Raw genomic sequence first — 16,812 nt, forward strand, 5'->3', positions numbered from 1 at the left:
TCCCCATTCCCATCCCTCTGGGTCATCCCAGTGCTCCAGCCTTGAAAGCATTTTAACATAGGACTCGAGAATACAAGTTTGGACATATATCATTAGCTTTATATATAAAATAATTTAAATACTATTTAAACCTTAAATTCTATACCCAAACTATTCAGCAAGTATGAGGGAAAATTGAAAATATAAATGTAAAAGGTCTCCAAAGTGGACCATTGAAACATACTACCTTCATCAGCCACTCTGCTAAAATTCTTCAGAAATGACAGTAGAGAGAGTTTTAAAAGACATAATACACAAAAATGAAGGATAGGCCAGAGGAAGGCAGCAGTACATTCAGGAAGCAGATAATTATAGTTTGATGAGGCCCAGACAAAGCTGAGACCTAACCCCTGAAGGGAACAGGCCGGAACAGTCGTTTGGAGGTTGCTTTGACTTTCCCTGGGAGTATGGGAACCGTCCCTGGGGGCAGGGCCTCAGGGGCCATTGCCACTGACAAATGACCTCCAAGCCAAAGCTTTCCAGCTGTGCCTGACTCTCAGCACGCAGGACACTGGGAAAGCTGTCTTCCTTGGAGGAAGGAACAAATCAACCGATTTGTTCTCTGGAACCTCTGAAAGAGGGACTGTGGGTAGAAGAATTAGTAGAAAGTCTATATGAGAGGCAGTCCATCCTCGCCCTGACAGAAGGCCTGTGTGAAAAAGCTTGGCACTACTAAAAGGGGCCTGGACTCTGCAATGCAACCTCACTCCTCTGGAGAGAAAACTAAGAACCTCTAATAAAAAAGAGGCACAGGGGAGTTCCTTGGTAGCCTAGTGGATAGGATTTTGGGCTTTCACTGCCATGGCCTGGGTTCAATCCATGGTCCAGGAATGAGACCTAGCAAGCCACATAGGGCAGCCAAAAAATATACGCACAGCAAGTTGCTTGCACTAGATCAGGAGCCTGTTACCATTAGGGACCTAGTAAGTCTTATACCATATGGAATATGTGAACAAACCTTTAGGGGCTATTGTGTTTCCCAATCAAAATGGTTTTGTTTGTACCTTCAAAATCAGTTGCCAGCATGAATTATGTTACAAGTTGATTGTAATCACACTTGGCCTCTGTATTACAACTATAGTTGAATTTGGAAATGTGAAATGGTAGTATTATTTATTAGCTCAGGTTTTGGAATCTGATTGCCTTAGTTTTGAATCTGTTTACTAGTTGTGCAATCTTGAGCAAGTATCTTAATTTTTTTAAGCCTCAGTTTCATTTAAATGGGCATTATACCAATGGCTTCATATGACTGCTGTCATCTTTGAATGAGCTAATGCATATTAAGGACATGGGGCCTATAACTGTTAGTTCAGTTCAGTTGCTCAGTCATGTTTGACTCTTTGCAACCCCATGAACCGCAGCACACCAGGCCTCCCTGTCCATCACCAACTGCCGGAGTCCACCCAAACCCACATCCATTGAGTCGGTGATGCCATCCAGCCATCTCATGCTCTGTCGTCCCCTTCTCCTCCTGCCCTCAATCTTTCCCAGCATCAGGGACTTCTCCAGTGAGCTAGCTTTTCATATCAGGGGGCCAAATTATTGGAGTTTCGGCTTCAGCATCAGTCCTTCCAGTGAACACCCAGGACTAATCTCCTTTAGGATGGACTCATTAGATCCTTTGCAGTCCAAGGGACACTAAAGCGTCTTCTCCAACACCACAGTTCAAAAGCATCAATTCTTCGGCTCTCAGCTTTCTTTATAGTCCAACTCTCACATCCATGCATGACCACTGGAAAAACCATAGCCTTGACTCGACGGAACTTTGTTGGCAAAGTAATGTCTCTGCTTTTTAATATGCCATCAAGGTTGGTCATAACTTTCCTTCCAAGGAGTAAGCGTCTTTTAATTTCATGGCTGCAATCACCATCTGCAGTGATTTTGGAGCCCCAAAAATAAAGTCTGACACTGTTTCCCCATCTATATGCCATGAAGTGATGGGACCAGGTGGCATGATCTTCGTTTTCTGAATGTTGAGTTTTAAGCCAACTTTTTCACTCTTGTCTTTCACTTTCATCAAGAGGCTCTTTAGTTCTTCTTCACTTTCTGCCATAAGGGTGGTGTCATCTGCATATCTGAGGTTATTGATATTTCTCCCGGCAATCTTGATTCCAGCTTGTGCTTCTTCCAGCCCAGCATTTCTCATGATATACTCTGCATATGTTAAATAAGCAGGGTGACAATATACAGCCTTGACATACTCCTTTTCCTATTTGGAACCAGTCTGTTGTTCCATGTCCAGTTTTAACTGTTGCTTCCTGACCTGCATACAGATTTCTCAGGAGGCAGGTCAGGTGGTCTGGTGTTCCCATCTCCTTCAGAATTTCCCACAATTGATCGTGATCCACACAGTCAGAGGCTTTGGCTGTTAAATCGTATGTGCCAGTGTGGATGTGTAATGTGTCTTTTGAAAGAGAAAACACCTTAAAAGCGCAAAATGTCTGTGAATCTATGAAAAAATTCAAATTAGACCATAGTAACTTCTCTTTTTTTTAGCTTTTAAAAAAGTCTCTTTTATTTGGCTGTGCTGGCTCTTAGCTGTGGCATGTGCAGTCTTTAGTTGCAGCATGTGGGATCTAGTTCCCTGACCGGGGATTGAACCCAAGCCCCCTTCATTGGGATCACAGAGTCTTAGCCACTGGACCACTAGGGAAGTGCCCAGACCATAGTAAGTTTAAATTATGATCAGTTTCAATGCTTTGCACATTACTTTGAGATATATAAAATAGTGAGAGTTTTATTAGTAACAATAAAATTACCAGTGAATAGCTGAATATTACTTTCATCATCTGCCTGCATTTCATTATTTTGCTGGCACAATTACATGTTAAAAACTGTATGAAGAGAAAGTTGTGAAATTTAAAGAGTTTCTAGTGCTGATTATTACACGTATGTGTGTGTGTGTGTGTGTGTGTGTTCAGCTTCTTAATTATCATTTCTGACTACTGTAAAAGAAACCAACTTGCCTTGCTTTTTAATTATTAGTCTAGAAGGGAACAGACTACATACAAAAGTACAGTTGCTACCCAGTTAGTTAGAATGAAAATGACAGTCTTAAAAATCTTAAGAACTACTTCTTGGACTTGTATCCCCACCTGAAGTGATGTTTATTGTCTAGTACTCTTAATGCAGTAGATCTTTTACGGGTACACTTGCCTTCAGAGTTATTGCAGGGTGTATGTTTCTTGGCTATATATTTGATTGATTTTGCTTGCCTAAATTTCCCCTTTCCATTCTAAACAGGGAAGGTATAAGGGGATTATTTATGTAAGCTCTCTTCCTTCCTAGGAGTAGAGTGATTTTATAGCTGCAGAAGGAAGGCTAGAAAATTCTGGGGTGTGGATAGAGGTATTGAGGTCATCACCTGCTTGTTTGTTAATATGCGTGTGCAGAAGGATTCCCAAAGGGCTATGGTATGTGCATGCTCGTGCATGTGTCACACCAACCTGTCTTACCAAGTTCTTACCCCTGAGAGAGCCTGGAAGCCACCAAAGCCCCAGGAGCAATGAGCCTAGGTCTTGGTTTCTAAATACCATCAGCTTCCTAAAGAAACACTGATATACGTTGAATAAATCAGTGATTTGTGAGTCAGTGCTGATAGAAAATAAATAAGGGAGAAGTAAAAGCTCGTTTTTCTGGTGAAAATCTACTTGCCAGTGTGGAAGGAATGATGGAGACAGTCACCCTTTGGCACCCCTTGTGTGGTTGACTCAGCTTTGAGGCACCAGCAGGCCCAGGCTGATGAGTGGATGTCTGAGGAGCCAGACAGTGGCCTGGTCTCATGATGTCCCCTTGGAAAATTCCAATAACAGGGGGGAAAGGGTGGCTTTTGGGTCACCCCAGAAGCACAGCAGCATTTCTGGAGCACTCCCAATGTGGCATCATGAGGAGACATCAGACGTGGACTGAGGCCCAAGAGGCCTCATTTTCCAAACTGCCAAAACTGCCTGGGGCAGTTGGGGCGGGGAGAGTGTGATGGTCACAGGAGGGAGCTGGGAACATCTGAAAATTTCTGGTTGGAATGTTATGTTTTGGTAAAGCAGGAAGATGGCCCTGTTTGGGGAAATGCCACTGAGTGTCCAGGGATGAGGGGTATCATGACTACCACTTGCTCTAGATATCTGTGAACACTCAAGGATACATTTAAGCTCAAGATTCAAGGTTTCCATTTATTTAAGTGGCAGGGGGGAGTAAACTAGGATAGTATGACTGATCCGTAATACATGGTTGGTTTTCTCTAAAGTTCTGTTTAAAATTCTCTTCCTTTTGGACCAGCATCCAGCAGCCATTCCAACAGTAAAGTGGGTCTCAGGTACAAAACTGGGATGAATAACAAATTCCCAGCTTTCTCAAGGCTACCATTTTTTCTATCATAAACACCAGGAGAGTTCTTGACTGCAGACTCCAGACACATGGCAAGCAGCTAAATAAACACACACACAACCCCCACCCCTTTTTTTTGGCTGCACTGTGTATCATGCGGCTTCCCTGGTGGCTCAGATGGTAAAGCCTCTGCCTGCAATGCGGGAGACCTGGGTTTGATCCCTAGGTTGGGAAGATCCCCTGGAGAAAGAAATGGCAACCCACTCCAGTAGTCTTGCCTGGAAAATTCCATGGACAGAGGAGCCTGGTATCATGCAGGATCTTAATTCGGCCAGGGACTGAACTCATGCCCCCGCATCAGGAGTATGGAGTCTTTCACCACTGGACCACCAGGAAAGTTCTAAACATCCATTTCTGAATCACCACTTAGGACAAACTTCCTGTGAAAGACTGACAGGCGCAGTGTACGTACAGGATCAGCACAACGCAGCCTGTTCCAGCCTTCCCAACAACACTGTGAAGCACAAGGCTCCCATTTGCTCCCTTTAGGTTCCAGGCCCGGACCTTAGTTTTACTAGTGGCGGAACGTGAAGTGTCTCAGGTGATTTCCAAGTCAGGCTGATAACTTTCCTGTCAACCTTTTTGTGTGTGTGTGCAGCTATTTTTTCATGTTAAATATTCTAAAACACACTGGCCAGATGGCTGCCTTATCTGAGTTCATCATCTTAATCCTTTCTTGGGGATTCTGTTGTCTTTTCTGAATGTCAAATACAGTAATATGTAGAACTTTTAATTGCTTTTGAAATGTACTGATATTTGGCCGTGACCTCAGACCCACTTTGCATTTAGTTGTATCACTTTTTCCAACTTCTCTGTCTTCTCCCTCCAGGCCACCTGTATGCGTACACTCTGTCGATGAGACCCACGCTTTGTATTTCTAACTATCAGCAATGGTATCCAGACTTTGCTGTTTATGTTGTGTCTCTGGGCTCCTCTTCAGCCTTTAGTTGCTTTCTTCCTGTCAGCTTTGAATATTTGAGGTCACCAGGCAAGTGAATGAAGCTGGATAAATGGGGCAATATTATTAACTTGTATAAAAGGAAACTTTCCACACAAGTCCCTAAGAGCTCTCCAGAAATGCCCGATCTCTTCCTAATGTCAGCATTTCTACTTTTGGTTTTTATTTTAAAAACTAAAAGGAGTACATTTTATTTATTTTTTTTTTTTTTAGTGAAAGCTTTTAATCTAAACCCTCCTTTTGCTCATGAGAAGAAGGCCTAGAGAGGCTGAGGTCTGCTTGGAGGCAGACCAAGCCCTTGGACCTCACGCTGGAACTGGCCCAGGCCACGTGCTTTCAGCTCAGCCTGGAAGTTATACTGCCACAGTCACATGTTCTCCTTTACATTCCTCATACAGTTGTTATTAATTTAGAAGAGCCTGAGGTTTAAAAACCAGCCAGCACTTTCCATTTAAAAATTTTAGGTATACATTTTCTCATAAAAACTGTTTCTCTGAAATTAGAAATCATCTGTAAGTTTAAACCAGGCCCACCCCAGCCTTTGGTCAGAATGGCTTGGTGTTTGGATGTGTTCTTGCTCCATCAGCATCTTTCACACACGGGTCTGGGAGCACTGGCCTCACACGCTGGCAACAAGCTCACTGATATGTGGGCTGGTCCTTTAAAAGTTGTGACACAACTTTGTCCCCACAAGACCTCATTTGAGGGAGCTTATTTTGTTCAGCCCTTCAAGTACCTGTGGCCTCAGGAAGGCCCCATCCTCTGAAGCCCATAGGTTCTGCCCACAACAGTTCCAGTCTTGTCCCTTGTCTTGCAGGGGGAGGGGGGCTGTCTGATTGGCTGCTAGACCAAGCATTTCTCAGATGAAGCTGCACCTCACTGTCCTTCCATGAGGCTTAGGGTGGCCCTCAGGGCAGGGTGTAGGTTTGGATTTGGGACGTGGCAGGGCTTACATCTGATTTCAGCATCAGCCCAGGTGTCTGTTTCTATAGCAAGAGCTGTAAGAAGAGGGAAAGAAAATATGTCTTTCAAAAGCTGTCCCTTGTGGAACTTGAAATCTCACTGTGGAGCCTACTTTAAGTCTCTGTCATATCACCCCAACCCCACAATCTGTTCTTATAAGAACAAACAAAAAAGTTTTCCAAGAACTGAAGACAGAGCCACTCATTACTCTGTTATAAACATTCTGTTTGGATTCCTGCAAAGCTTTGTTGTTCTAATGACCTACAAGTCAAGTCTAATACTGGAGGTTCCCAGGGCCCACTACAAATAACAGAAAGAAGCAGACAGTTCCAAAACTATTACATGGGGTCGGGGGGAGCCAACCCCTAGAAATTTGTGAAATTCTACTTCATTTTCGTTTAAGAGAGAATACTTTCAACTCTAAAACAGTACATGATCTCATCATGAAGCTGAGCTCTAGCAGAGCATGCTTTCTGAAAACCTATTACCCAGAATTCCCAGACACCATGCCTGGTGAGACCCGTAGGTCACTAGGAGAGCTCAGGTAGCCCCACGCTGGCTGTGCAGGAGCTGTCTGCATGCAGTTACCAGTTTGCGGGCCAAGGCCATTCAGCAGCAAGTGTGAAGGTAGGGTGGAAGTACCCACTGTTGGAGCGGCAAGCCCACGGACCTCAGTTTGAAAGGCTTTTGGGCCAAATGTTAAAGCTCTGAAGAAAAGTATTTGCTTTACAATAAGAAACCTGGCATGTAGCACCTCACTTCAGTCATCAGGATCAGCATCACCTTCACGAGGCAGCTGGCCAGCATGTGTGGCCAGCCTCCGCAAGCTGTCCAGGTCACGAGACAAGACAGAGGAAGTATGTTGGCCAAATGCTGCAGGGCCCTGGGTAGACAAGCCAGGAAAATCAGAATGCAGTCATGTAACTTGTTAACACTGGGTGGTTGTCAGTGTGGAATCCAGGAGGCTGTGTGGCAGTAGAGATCTAGAACAGGCAGGGCTGATGAGCACAGAAGCCACGAGCGGATGGCCACGGCCAGGATGCCATGATGCCTAGATGAGAAAGTGGCACGCCTGATAATTAAGATTTTCAGGGAATGCAAGACACACCCCACAGATTTCTCTGTTTCTTCTCCCCACAGGAAAAGTACCCAGAAGCTGTGCAGCTCTCAGAGGGGGCCTCCTCCAGCTGCATGGGCATTAGGAACCCCAGTCAACCTGGGTGAGTGCACAGGCCCCACCAAGTCCCTCCCCAACCCAGACAGTTCTTTCCTGTTAAAAACGATTATAAATAGTAGAAAACAAATGTAAACCACCTAACTGACATCTTGAGATGTGTCTGTGGAGTTATAACAGATAGCAGCGATGGCAGGAGAGCACCAGGGGGAGCTTGCTGGGTGAGGGAGGAGGGGAACGTGGGAACTGTAAACACAAATGGGATCTATGAGGAAAAGTCCAGCAGGTGCTGGTCTCACTGCTGGAGTCCTTAGGGAGGGGAAGCCAAGGAGGGGAGGCCAGAGGGGTGGAGTTCTATTTTCATCGACTTATTTCAAGAAAGGTGGGGAGTCTGCAAGTACTGAGTGAGGGGAGAAGTCACCCAGGTCCCCTTCCGCCCACTGTGGGTACCTTTATGTGCATGTGGGCAGGATGTGCTTCTGTGACCTGCGCCTACAGATGTTTCGTTCCAAGCCTTAAAATGGTGTGGTTATGTAAGCCTCTGGAACATGCCTTGTTATTCAACATTATTTCCAAAATTCACCTGTGGTGGTGCCTATAGCTGTAGCTAATTCATTTTCACTGCTTACACTCCATTAGGTGAATATATGTATTTCTGCATTCTTCAAGTCTTGGGCCTTTGGGTTATCATTATCTTCCACTATTTCTAACATTCCTGTTTATGTCCTTGGGCACACGAGTACACAGGCTTCTCTTAAGCATATACTTAGAAATGAAATTCCTGGGTCATAGGGCAGATTCAGCTATCACTGCCAAATTCCTTTTAAAGTAGTTTATCAATTCGTATTTCCCACCAGTAATCTTTTAAGTTCTCGTTGCTGGATATCCTGTACTTCACTTGTACGGTCACATTAACATGTAGTGGGCACAAAACAGTAACTCCCTGTGGTCATTTTCCTGTATGTTAATGATGCTGAATATCTTCTCATGTTTAACTGGCCATACTCCCTGTTCACTTGTGGGTCTTTAAGATCAAGGGAGTCTGAACACAGCCTTGGGGAAGGGCAGCAACTCCAAGGGTGACTGGGAAGACAGCAGCATTCCTGCCCATGTAGGCATCCTCTCCTCTAGAGAGAGTCAAATGCTGCATACAGTTTAGTCTGGTTTTTAAAGCACTCAGCAATGATCTTACCTCTTTCAGATTTGAACTAGTCATTGTTTGGAGGATACAAATAGATGAAGAAGGGAAGGTTTTGCCAAAGCTGGATCTTCTCACCAAAGTGCCGTTGCGAGGTAAAGATGTTCTGGTGATTTCTCACTGTGTTCAACACAAACACCTGCTCATTTCATCTGGTTTTATATGGCAAGAATCAAAAGTAAAAAATCTCACTCATGTACTTTTAAAATAGGTTTTCAAAATATTTTTTTGTCCATAATCCCTCAAAAAGCACATGGAAGTGGGGTTGCCCCTGTAAGGCCCCCCCAGGCTGTGAGGGCCTGATGTCTCTGCCTCAGCAACCGGGGAGGGGCCTGGGTCAAGGTGATTCAGTTGTCCTGGCTTCTCTTCAGTGCAGCCAGTTGAGAATGAGGGAAGTGTCTTGGTGAAGTGTCTTACCCGGTTTATTTTCTTTACAGCCCTGGAACTGGACAAGAACAGAGTCATAGAAACTGCTCCTCTCAGCTTCCGAACCCTACTGGGCGTGCTGGGCATTGAAGCCACTCTAGAAAGCCTGATTAAATCATTTTGCGCAGAGGAAAGCAGCTAATTCCCAAACAGTGAACAACTACACGTAGGAGTAAGATGCTGCACCTGGAGGTGTGTGATTTTATTGAATATAAACATTTGCTCTTTTCCACTTAGAAACCTTACCTTTAGAACATGTTTATGCAATTATGGCACATTATATATAAGTTGTCAGGACATGAAAAATAAATACAGTTATTTAAATTCAAAATACCAAACAAGTGACACATATAGTGTATTTTTAAAAGTAAACTCAACATCCGAGAAAGTACATAAGTGGCTATCCATCCTGGGATATGGGGAGCCACCATGCCCCTACCTTGGTATGAATCTAAGGGCAGAGGCGGCACCATCTCAAAGGCTGGCCCTCCTCCTACCATCCACCACTGAAGGACTCCTGGAGGGCTTACCAGTGCAGCCTCATTCTTTTACATTCCTCAGACACCCCAGGGGAGCCACACCACCCTCCTCACCTCCTGGCTCTAGAAGCAGCACTGGAGGCTTTCACAGCACCTCTCAGCAGCAAGTCCTCCGACATTCACTCTTCATGGTCTTTCACAAAAAAGTAGAGTGGTTAACATTAACAAATGCAATAAGACAGCAAACACGGCATTGTCCCTTCACACAGGGCCTTAGCCCCCCGGCCCCTCTGCACAGAAGAAACAGTGTCTTCATTAAAGTCCCCCAGAGTCCTAAGTGCTGCACTGACCTGAGTCGCCAGTTTAAAGTAGAATGGGTGAAAACACTGTTTCCATCAAATGAAAGCCTCAGGGAAGGGGCTGAGGTGGAGTGTGAGAAGTGCAAAGGGTTGAGTCAAGACCCTCTAGCAAGACATACTCATCTTTAATTTTTTTCCCTCAAATAGAGGGTGATTGTTTTCAGACTGTTCACTCCAGTCAGAATAGGCAACAGGAGGCTGCCCAGCCTACCTCCTTGAGGGGCTGGGGTTTCAGAGCTCCACACACAAGAGATTCAGGATCCCCTGCATACCCTGGTGCTGGGCAAGACCATCCTCACCCCAGGCCAGCAACAAGGAACAACCTCAGGCCAAAACAACTCTGGCAGCTACCTACTTCCATACACTCTGGAGCCTGCAACTTGACCATGAGAACAGGGCTCCATGCACACCCCTATGTGTGGAATCTCCAAAGCCCTGTACCCAGCATCCCACATGAATGAGAGGCATGTGTTATTTGAGTATCTTTTTGAACCTCTGAGTGAAGAAGTAAGAAGTAAATGGTAGGACAGGACTGAAGAATAAATTCTAGAAGAGCTGGCTTGATTCAAATAAGCATAATTCTCAATTTATCACAAAATTCCCCACAAAAATTATAATCAGCAAAATATTCTCATTTTTTGTATAGTATTTTCATACAATCTCATGGTTTCACTATTATATTACAATAAGCCTTCATTAGTCCCTCAAAATGATGATATAAATAATCTATACAACCTACCATAGAATAAAAAACTGAAGCCAAGATTCCCAACAGTTTTCATAGCAGCTGGGCACGCTTTTGTGACCCCAACAAGAACCCTCTTGGTGCCAGCCAGGCGTCGCTCGTCATGCAGAAGCAGGGCTGTGGGCAGCCCCGATGGGGAGGTGGTCCAGAATTACTCAAGGCCACCAACACCACACATCTTAGTGAAACCCGAATCAGGATGCTGGCCCTGGCAGAAGTAGCTGAGGTTTCCCAAACATCCAAAAATGTCAGAACACAGAACTGGCAGACGCACAGGCACCCCACGACACCCACCCTGGGCATAGCAGCTCAGAGTTACAGCTCTGCTTTCAGCTTCCACAGCAGCAATTTCAGGTGGGAAAGGATACCTTGTTTCCCCTAAAGTTAAAGATAAAATCATTCAACACAAAATAGAAAGTCAGTGCTCGCATGAGTGGTGTCTACCCCTGCCCTGAGTCCCACGCTCCCTGCTGACCCTGAGCAGAGCAGTGGGTCCAGCACCTCCACACGGACTGTGAGTCCGCTGCTCAGAACTGACGTCCACATCAGCAACTCAGTGCTCTCCACAGCAGGGAACTACTAAACCTGCGCTGACACACGGCTTGTGTTGGAAGAGTGACCAGGTAACTCAGCTGGGAACGTTCCAGTAGTATCTGTGTTTTCTTCAAAGTCCAACTGTAAGGTGTATGTGACAATTCAAGTTTTCTATGTTAGGATTCTGGTGGTAGGAGATCCAAACCTGGGGTCTTATAAGGCTTTTTAGAGATTAGATGTGAACCCTGGGTGGAAAGGGAGAACTGCCCAGGGGGGCCTCCAGGGACACAGCACACTGCTGGGCTCATGTCCAACATTCCTTGTCCTGGAAGCTGTCTCTAATAGGGCATTCCATGTCTCCTAGAGGCAGTCCCACCTGAACAGGGCTTGAAAAGCAAAAACATTCACAGCCAGAAGTCACCCTACACAACAGAAAATAGCTCTATCATTCAAACTTCACATTCTGTGTTCAAGTTTCAAAGCCACTACAAGAAAAAAGGTTAGACCTTATGGAGAACTAACGTGCAATCTTCGCTTTCCTTGAACCTTGTCGACATCACGGTGGCATCTTTGGCATGTACGGTCTTTAAATAGTAGTTGACTATCTTGCTATCCAGTTTATACTGATGAGGAATGCTCTCGTAGGGCTTGAGGTCCAGGTCCAGCACAGACACAGAGAAGGCAAACCTAGATCTCGATGAAGGGACAACAGGCCTTTGATCGGAGCTGGAAGCAAAAGAGCAATTTCAGAATACACAAACCTCCCGAATCCTTTCAACTCAGCTCACAAAGAGCACCCGTTCTGTGCATCTATATGCATTCCATCTCTATCTGTGCCATCTGTATGCCTCATGCTTGAAGCTTCTGCAAGAGAGGCACCTACTGTGATACCTACCAGCACACCAGATAAGAAAGGGTTAAAGTGCAGAAAGATGGAAAAGCAATTAAGTAGACTATGCAACTGATATTCCCCATATCCCAGTAGTATAAACAAAGGCTAAAAATGTTACTTATCATGAGCCAAGTATTACAAAACCTGAGAAAAAGAAAGTAGATCTAGCCATACAACAGCCAAATGCATAAAATGTTAAGAACAGACTTCTCTTTACGTATCTTTTCCCATGTCTGGTGAGAAACTCTTGCTCCTCTATGCTTTTTCACATTAGGAAAGAGAGGTCTGGTTTCATGTTTTATTCTCAAATTGTGTCTGTAATGTTTTCTACTTTGTTTCTTAGGGTTTGGCTTTGTGGTTTTTCTAAATATTGGAATAGTTGTATGCTTATAACAAAATATAAACAATTACTTGTACTTAAAACCCTTGATGCGAAGAGCTGACTCACTGGGAAAAAACCCTGATGCTGGAAAAGATTGAGGGCAGAAGGAGAAGGGGACAACAGGATGAGATGGCTGAATAGCATCACCAACTCAATGGACATGAATTTGAGCAAATTCCAGGAGATAGTGAAGGACCAGGAAGCCTGGCATGCTGCAGTCCATAGGGTCACCAAGAGTCAGACATGACTTAGAACAACAGCAACAACCAAAACACTTGCAGGCTAGTTCTGAGTTTTGTACTAACATTTCTGTATATACCACTTAGCTCTCAAAGTGCTCTCAGTGTGCATCCAGATGATTGGTTAAATACATTATACAAGCTTGGTTTAGCCCGAGAGAGAAGTATTAAGGAGTTCTGGTTTCTCCATGCATACTATTCTAGATTTAGACATTATTAAAAACAAATAAATAAAATACCAATTTCTAAAGGTCCTGCCTGGGAGAGGGAAGGCAGATAAAAACATTCCTATCTAATAACCTAATTAAGGCCTAGACTCTCATTCAATTCCTGCTCAGAAATACTGTTTATAAGAAAAATGAATCCCTGGCTCAGTTGCTGGGGTCTTAGCTACTCCCTCTGAACAGCAGAGAACATGTATACAAATTAAGGTCTTGCTTCTGAGTCTCACTCTCAGGGCCTGAAACCCAAGCTTCATGCACCTGGGCTAGGACAGTGAACATCTCTGGCCCTCACCAGGGCTGCACATTTTATAGGAAACCACACATCACATCAGAACCAACACCTGACAAGATGACGTGGATCAAGAAAGGAATCCATCACACAGAGTCTGGTGACAGCATGGTGCAGGCCACTCCTGAGGAGCCTACTGGTCAGCCTCAAGCTCCCAGTGAGCCCAGATCTGAGTCTTCTGATAACTAAAATGCTTCTCTACCCTGTGGATGACACAGGTACCCACATGGTTCAGAAGTTTCTGGACAAACATCCTCACTCCTCTCCAAACATGTCCATTTCTGTTGACCAGCTGTGGTCAAGGGTGTCAGGACTTCTGGCCCCCACCCCATCACATTTCTGTATCCTGACTATATCCTTCCTTCAGGAAGGGTGATAGATAGTAACATTTGTGTGCTTTTCTCTCACCTAACAACACTAGTTTAATCCAAATGGATTCCTGCTAAGCACTGGGAGCATTTTCTTAGGGGATAATGAGAGATTTCAACTAAACAACTTTTTTTTTTTAAACAACTCTTTTAAAAAATATTTCAGTTATGCCCTATAAATGTCCCTCCGTGTTTCCTATCAGAAAGTGGACAATCCTATGCCTGCCAAGAAGCAGGACTCTTAGGAATGTTTAGTTCAAAAGCATCAAAAAACCGAGTGGCTGGCAGCCAGTTACAAGGTCACCTCGACCCAGGAACACCCATCAGAAGATTATGGAACATTCCACAAAACCGTGTGTGGGGTTTGGCACCCTGAAGATTAATGCTATCAATGAGAGAATTTAATCAGGTTCATCCTGAATTCCTAGGCAGAGATAGGATTGGATAATGATGCCCTGGGAGAGATGCTGCAAAGAGGAAACAGAACAATGGAATGTTGTTTTAAAGGCTTTGAAATGACTATAAAGGTTGGCACATCAGGACCTGGAAAAAGGAAGGAAAATAAGGCCTAGAGTAACCTACAGCTTCTTGGGCCTCTGAGCCATGATGGAAACTTGGGGTTTTCTTTGACAGAAAAGTATTTGCACCACAACATCTAAACTGCTTCTAAAGTCCTTGAGATATTTTCTTAGAAAACAGTAGTAATCTTGAATTTAATAGAACAAGCTTTTAAAATTATTCTCAAAAATGTCTTTTTGACTTGTTACAATCTTCTAAAGAGCAAGAGTTAATAATCCCCATTGTATTAAGTAGGCCTTGGAAATTGGCCTTTGTTTATAGACATGATCCTTCAAGGGCCTCTCTCTTGCCAAGCCACAGAATCTTACTAGACCAAGGACATGTGACATAGCGGAAGGTGCCTCACCTTGCATCCTGCAGACAAGGAGAGAGTGCAATCATGATGGAGCAGTCCTTTGCAGTCATGGCAACCCGGTACTGCTGAACCTGCAGGGAAGGAGAAGTCAGTTCCATGGCACCCCCACACATACCTTTCCCAACTGGAGAGGTCCGGGAACTGGTCCCAGATCAGGGGTGGGTTAGGAAGACCCAGGCCCAAAGGGCTCCTTAGAGGCCATTCCCGCCCTCTGACCTCTCACTGTAGGCAGTGTATGGACCCTGATTCCAGAGACCTAGGACTTCAGCAAGAAATCAGTCCACCTTGTAAGAAGAAGCAGTAGCCACACTGACAGCAGCGAGTATCTCCCTGGGCCTTTGTTGCTGCACGTGGGCTTTCTCTAGTTGCAAACAGCAGAGGCTACTCTCTAGTTGCAGTGCAGACTTCAGTAGTTGCAGCACAGGGGCTCATTAGTTGTGGCTTGTGAGTCCTAGAGCATGCAGGCTTTAGAAACTGGCACGTAGGCTCAGTAGTTGGAAGTCTCGGGCACTAGATCATGGGTTTAGTTGCTCCGTGGCAGGTGGAATCTTCCTGGACCAAGGATCGAACCCATGCTCTCTGCATTAGCAGGAGGATTCTTATCCACTGCGCCACCAGGAAAGTCTCATTTGAAGTTTTTAGACTGCACAGCTCTCACTTTTACAGAAATAAACTAGTTACAAAAAAGTGGGCCCTACACATTATCACTAGCCTCAACATCTGTGTGATGGCAGATCATAACTTCTTGTCTCCCTTTCAGTCATTTCCTTCAATGAAACACATCAAGAGGACTGCCCTGAGACAACATTCAAGCTTCATTCCACAAGGCAGGAATGTGTGGGAAAGAGGGGAGAACCCCAAGTGTGGGTTACACAAGTGTGGCCCCAAGTGTGGCCTGCAAAAATCTTTACAGTAGGAGGAAAAAGAAGCTCTTCTCCTAATACTCATTTAGCTAAGAAATCAAGTATTTTACAATATATACACACAAAAATCCAGTCTAAAACAATTACAGAGATAAATATTAAAAACAAAATATAAAATATTACATCCTAATCTGCAAGACTTAAAACATAAAAGCCATGAAAGACAAAGACATCTGAATACCTAAAAATAAAAAGCTTTTTTTGATATAGTTATAATCCAAATATAGAAACTTGAATAGGAGAAAATATCTGCAGCATATAATAATCAACATCAAGAATATATACAAGATCTCCCTAGTGGTTCAGTGGTTAAGAATCCACTGTCCAATGCAGGAGGTTTGATCCCTGGTCGGGGAACTAAGAGCCCACATGCTGAGGGTCAGCTACTGAGCCTGTACCCTCTGGAACCTGCCTATCACAAGTAGAGAGCCCATGAACCATGATGAAGACATCTGTGCTGCAACTAAGACCCTACACAGCCAAGATACATTTAAAATATATATATAAAGTGCTACTATTCACAATACCTAAGACATGGAAACAACCTGAAAGTCCATTGACAGATGAATGGATAAAGATGTGGTACATATATACAGTGGAATACTACTCAGTCATAAAAAAGAACGAATGAAATAATTCCATTTGCAGCAACATGGATCCAACTAGAGATTATCATACTAAGTCAAGTAGATCAGAAGGAGACAAATACCATATGGTTTATTACTTAACACATGGAGTCTAAAATATGACAAAAATTTATCTATAAAAAACAGATTCACAGACATACTGAAGAGACTTGCTGTTGCTAAAGGAGTGGGGGTTAGGGGAAGGATGGACTGACAGTTTGGGATTAGCAGATGCAAACTATTTTTAGAGAATGGATAAACAACAATGTATATCACAGAGAACTATATTCAATATCCTTAATAAGCCATAATGGAAAGAATATGAAAAAGAACCTATATACATTTATAACTGAATCACTTTGCTGTATAGCAGAAATTAACACTATATAAATCAATACTTCAATAAAATTTTTTAAAAATATATGAAATGCTAGATCAATATGTAAAAAGAAAACTAATCAAAAAAGTATGGACCAAAGAAATTGACAAGATAAAAAATAGCCAATACATAGATAAGATGTTCAAATGTACTACTAATCAAGGAAATGCAAATTATAACTGTGAAAATTTTTGCTTTCATCACAAAAGTGTCTTTTATTTATATATATATATGAAAGGTCTAGACTTTCACTTCAAGCAATGCTGGAGTATAATCAGGGCCAACCCAACTGCTGAAG

At 43.7% G+C, this 16,812-nt stretch overlaps 2 protein-coding genes across 2 annotated transcripts in view; one reads left to right on the plus strand and one right to left on the minus strand.

The window, feature by feature from the left end:
- Positions 1-12,575, plus strand: part of CENPP (centromere protein P) — a 238,588-nt gene extending 226,013 nt beyond the window's left edge. Inside the window, exons 6-8 of the mRNA XM_027550308.1 lie at positions 7,484-7,563; positions 8,719-8,810; positions 9,153-12,575. Coding sequence (XP_027406109.1) covers positions 7,484-7,563; positions 8,719-8,810; positions 9,153-9,283 — 303 coding nt within the window. The 3' untranslated portion in view covers positions 9,284-12,575. The remainder of the gene's footprint in view (positions 1-7,483; positions 7,564-8,718; positions 8,811-9,152) is intronic.
- Positions 9,315-16,812, minus strand: part of IPPK (inositol-pentakisphosphate 2-kinase) — a 59,384-nt gene continuing 51,886 nt past the window's right edge. Inside the window, exons 12-13 of the mRNA XM_027550305.1 lie at positions 14,578-14,657; positions 9,315-11,984 (exon numbers count right to left, since the gene is read on the minus strand). Coding sequence (XP_027406106.1) covers positions 11,759-11,984; positions 14,578-14,657 — 306 coding nt within the window. The 3' untranslated portion in view covers positions 9,315-11,758. The remainder of the gene's footprint in view (positions 11,985-14,577; positions 14,658-16,812) is intronic.

This window comes from Bos indicus x Bos taurus, chromosome 8 (assembly GCF_003369695.1).
Source record: "Bos indicus x Bos taurus breed Angus x Brahman F1 hybrid chromosome 8, Bos_hybrid_MaternalHap_v2.0, whole genome shotgun sequence".
Classification (NCBI taxonomy): Eukaryota; Metazoa; Chordata; class Mammalia; order Artiodactyla; family Bovidae; genus Bos; species Bos indicus x Bos taurus.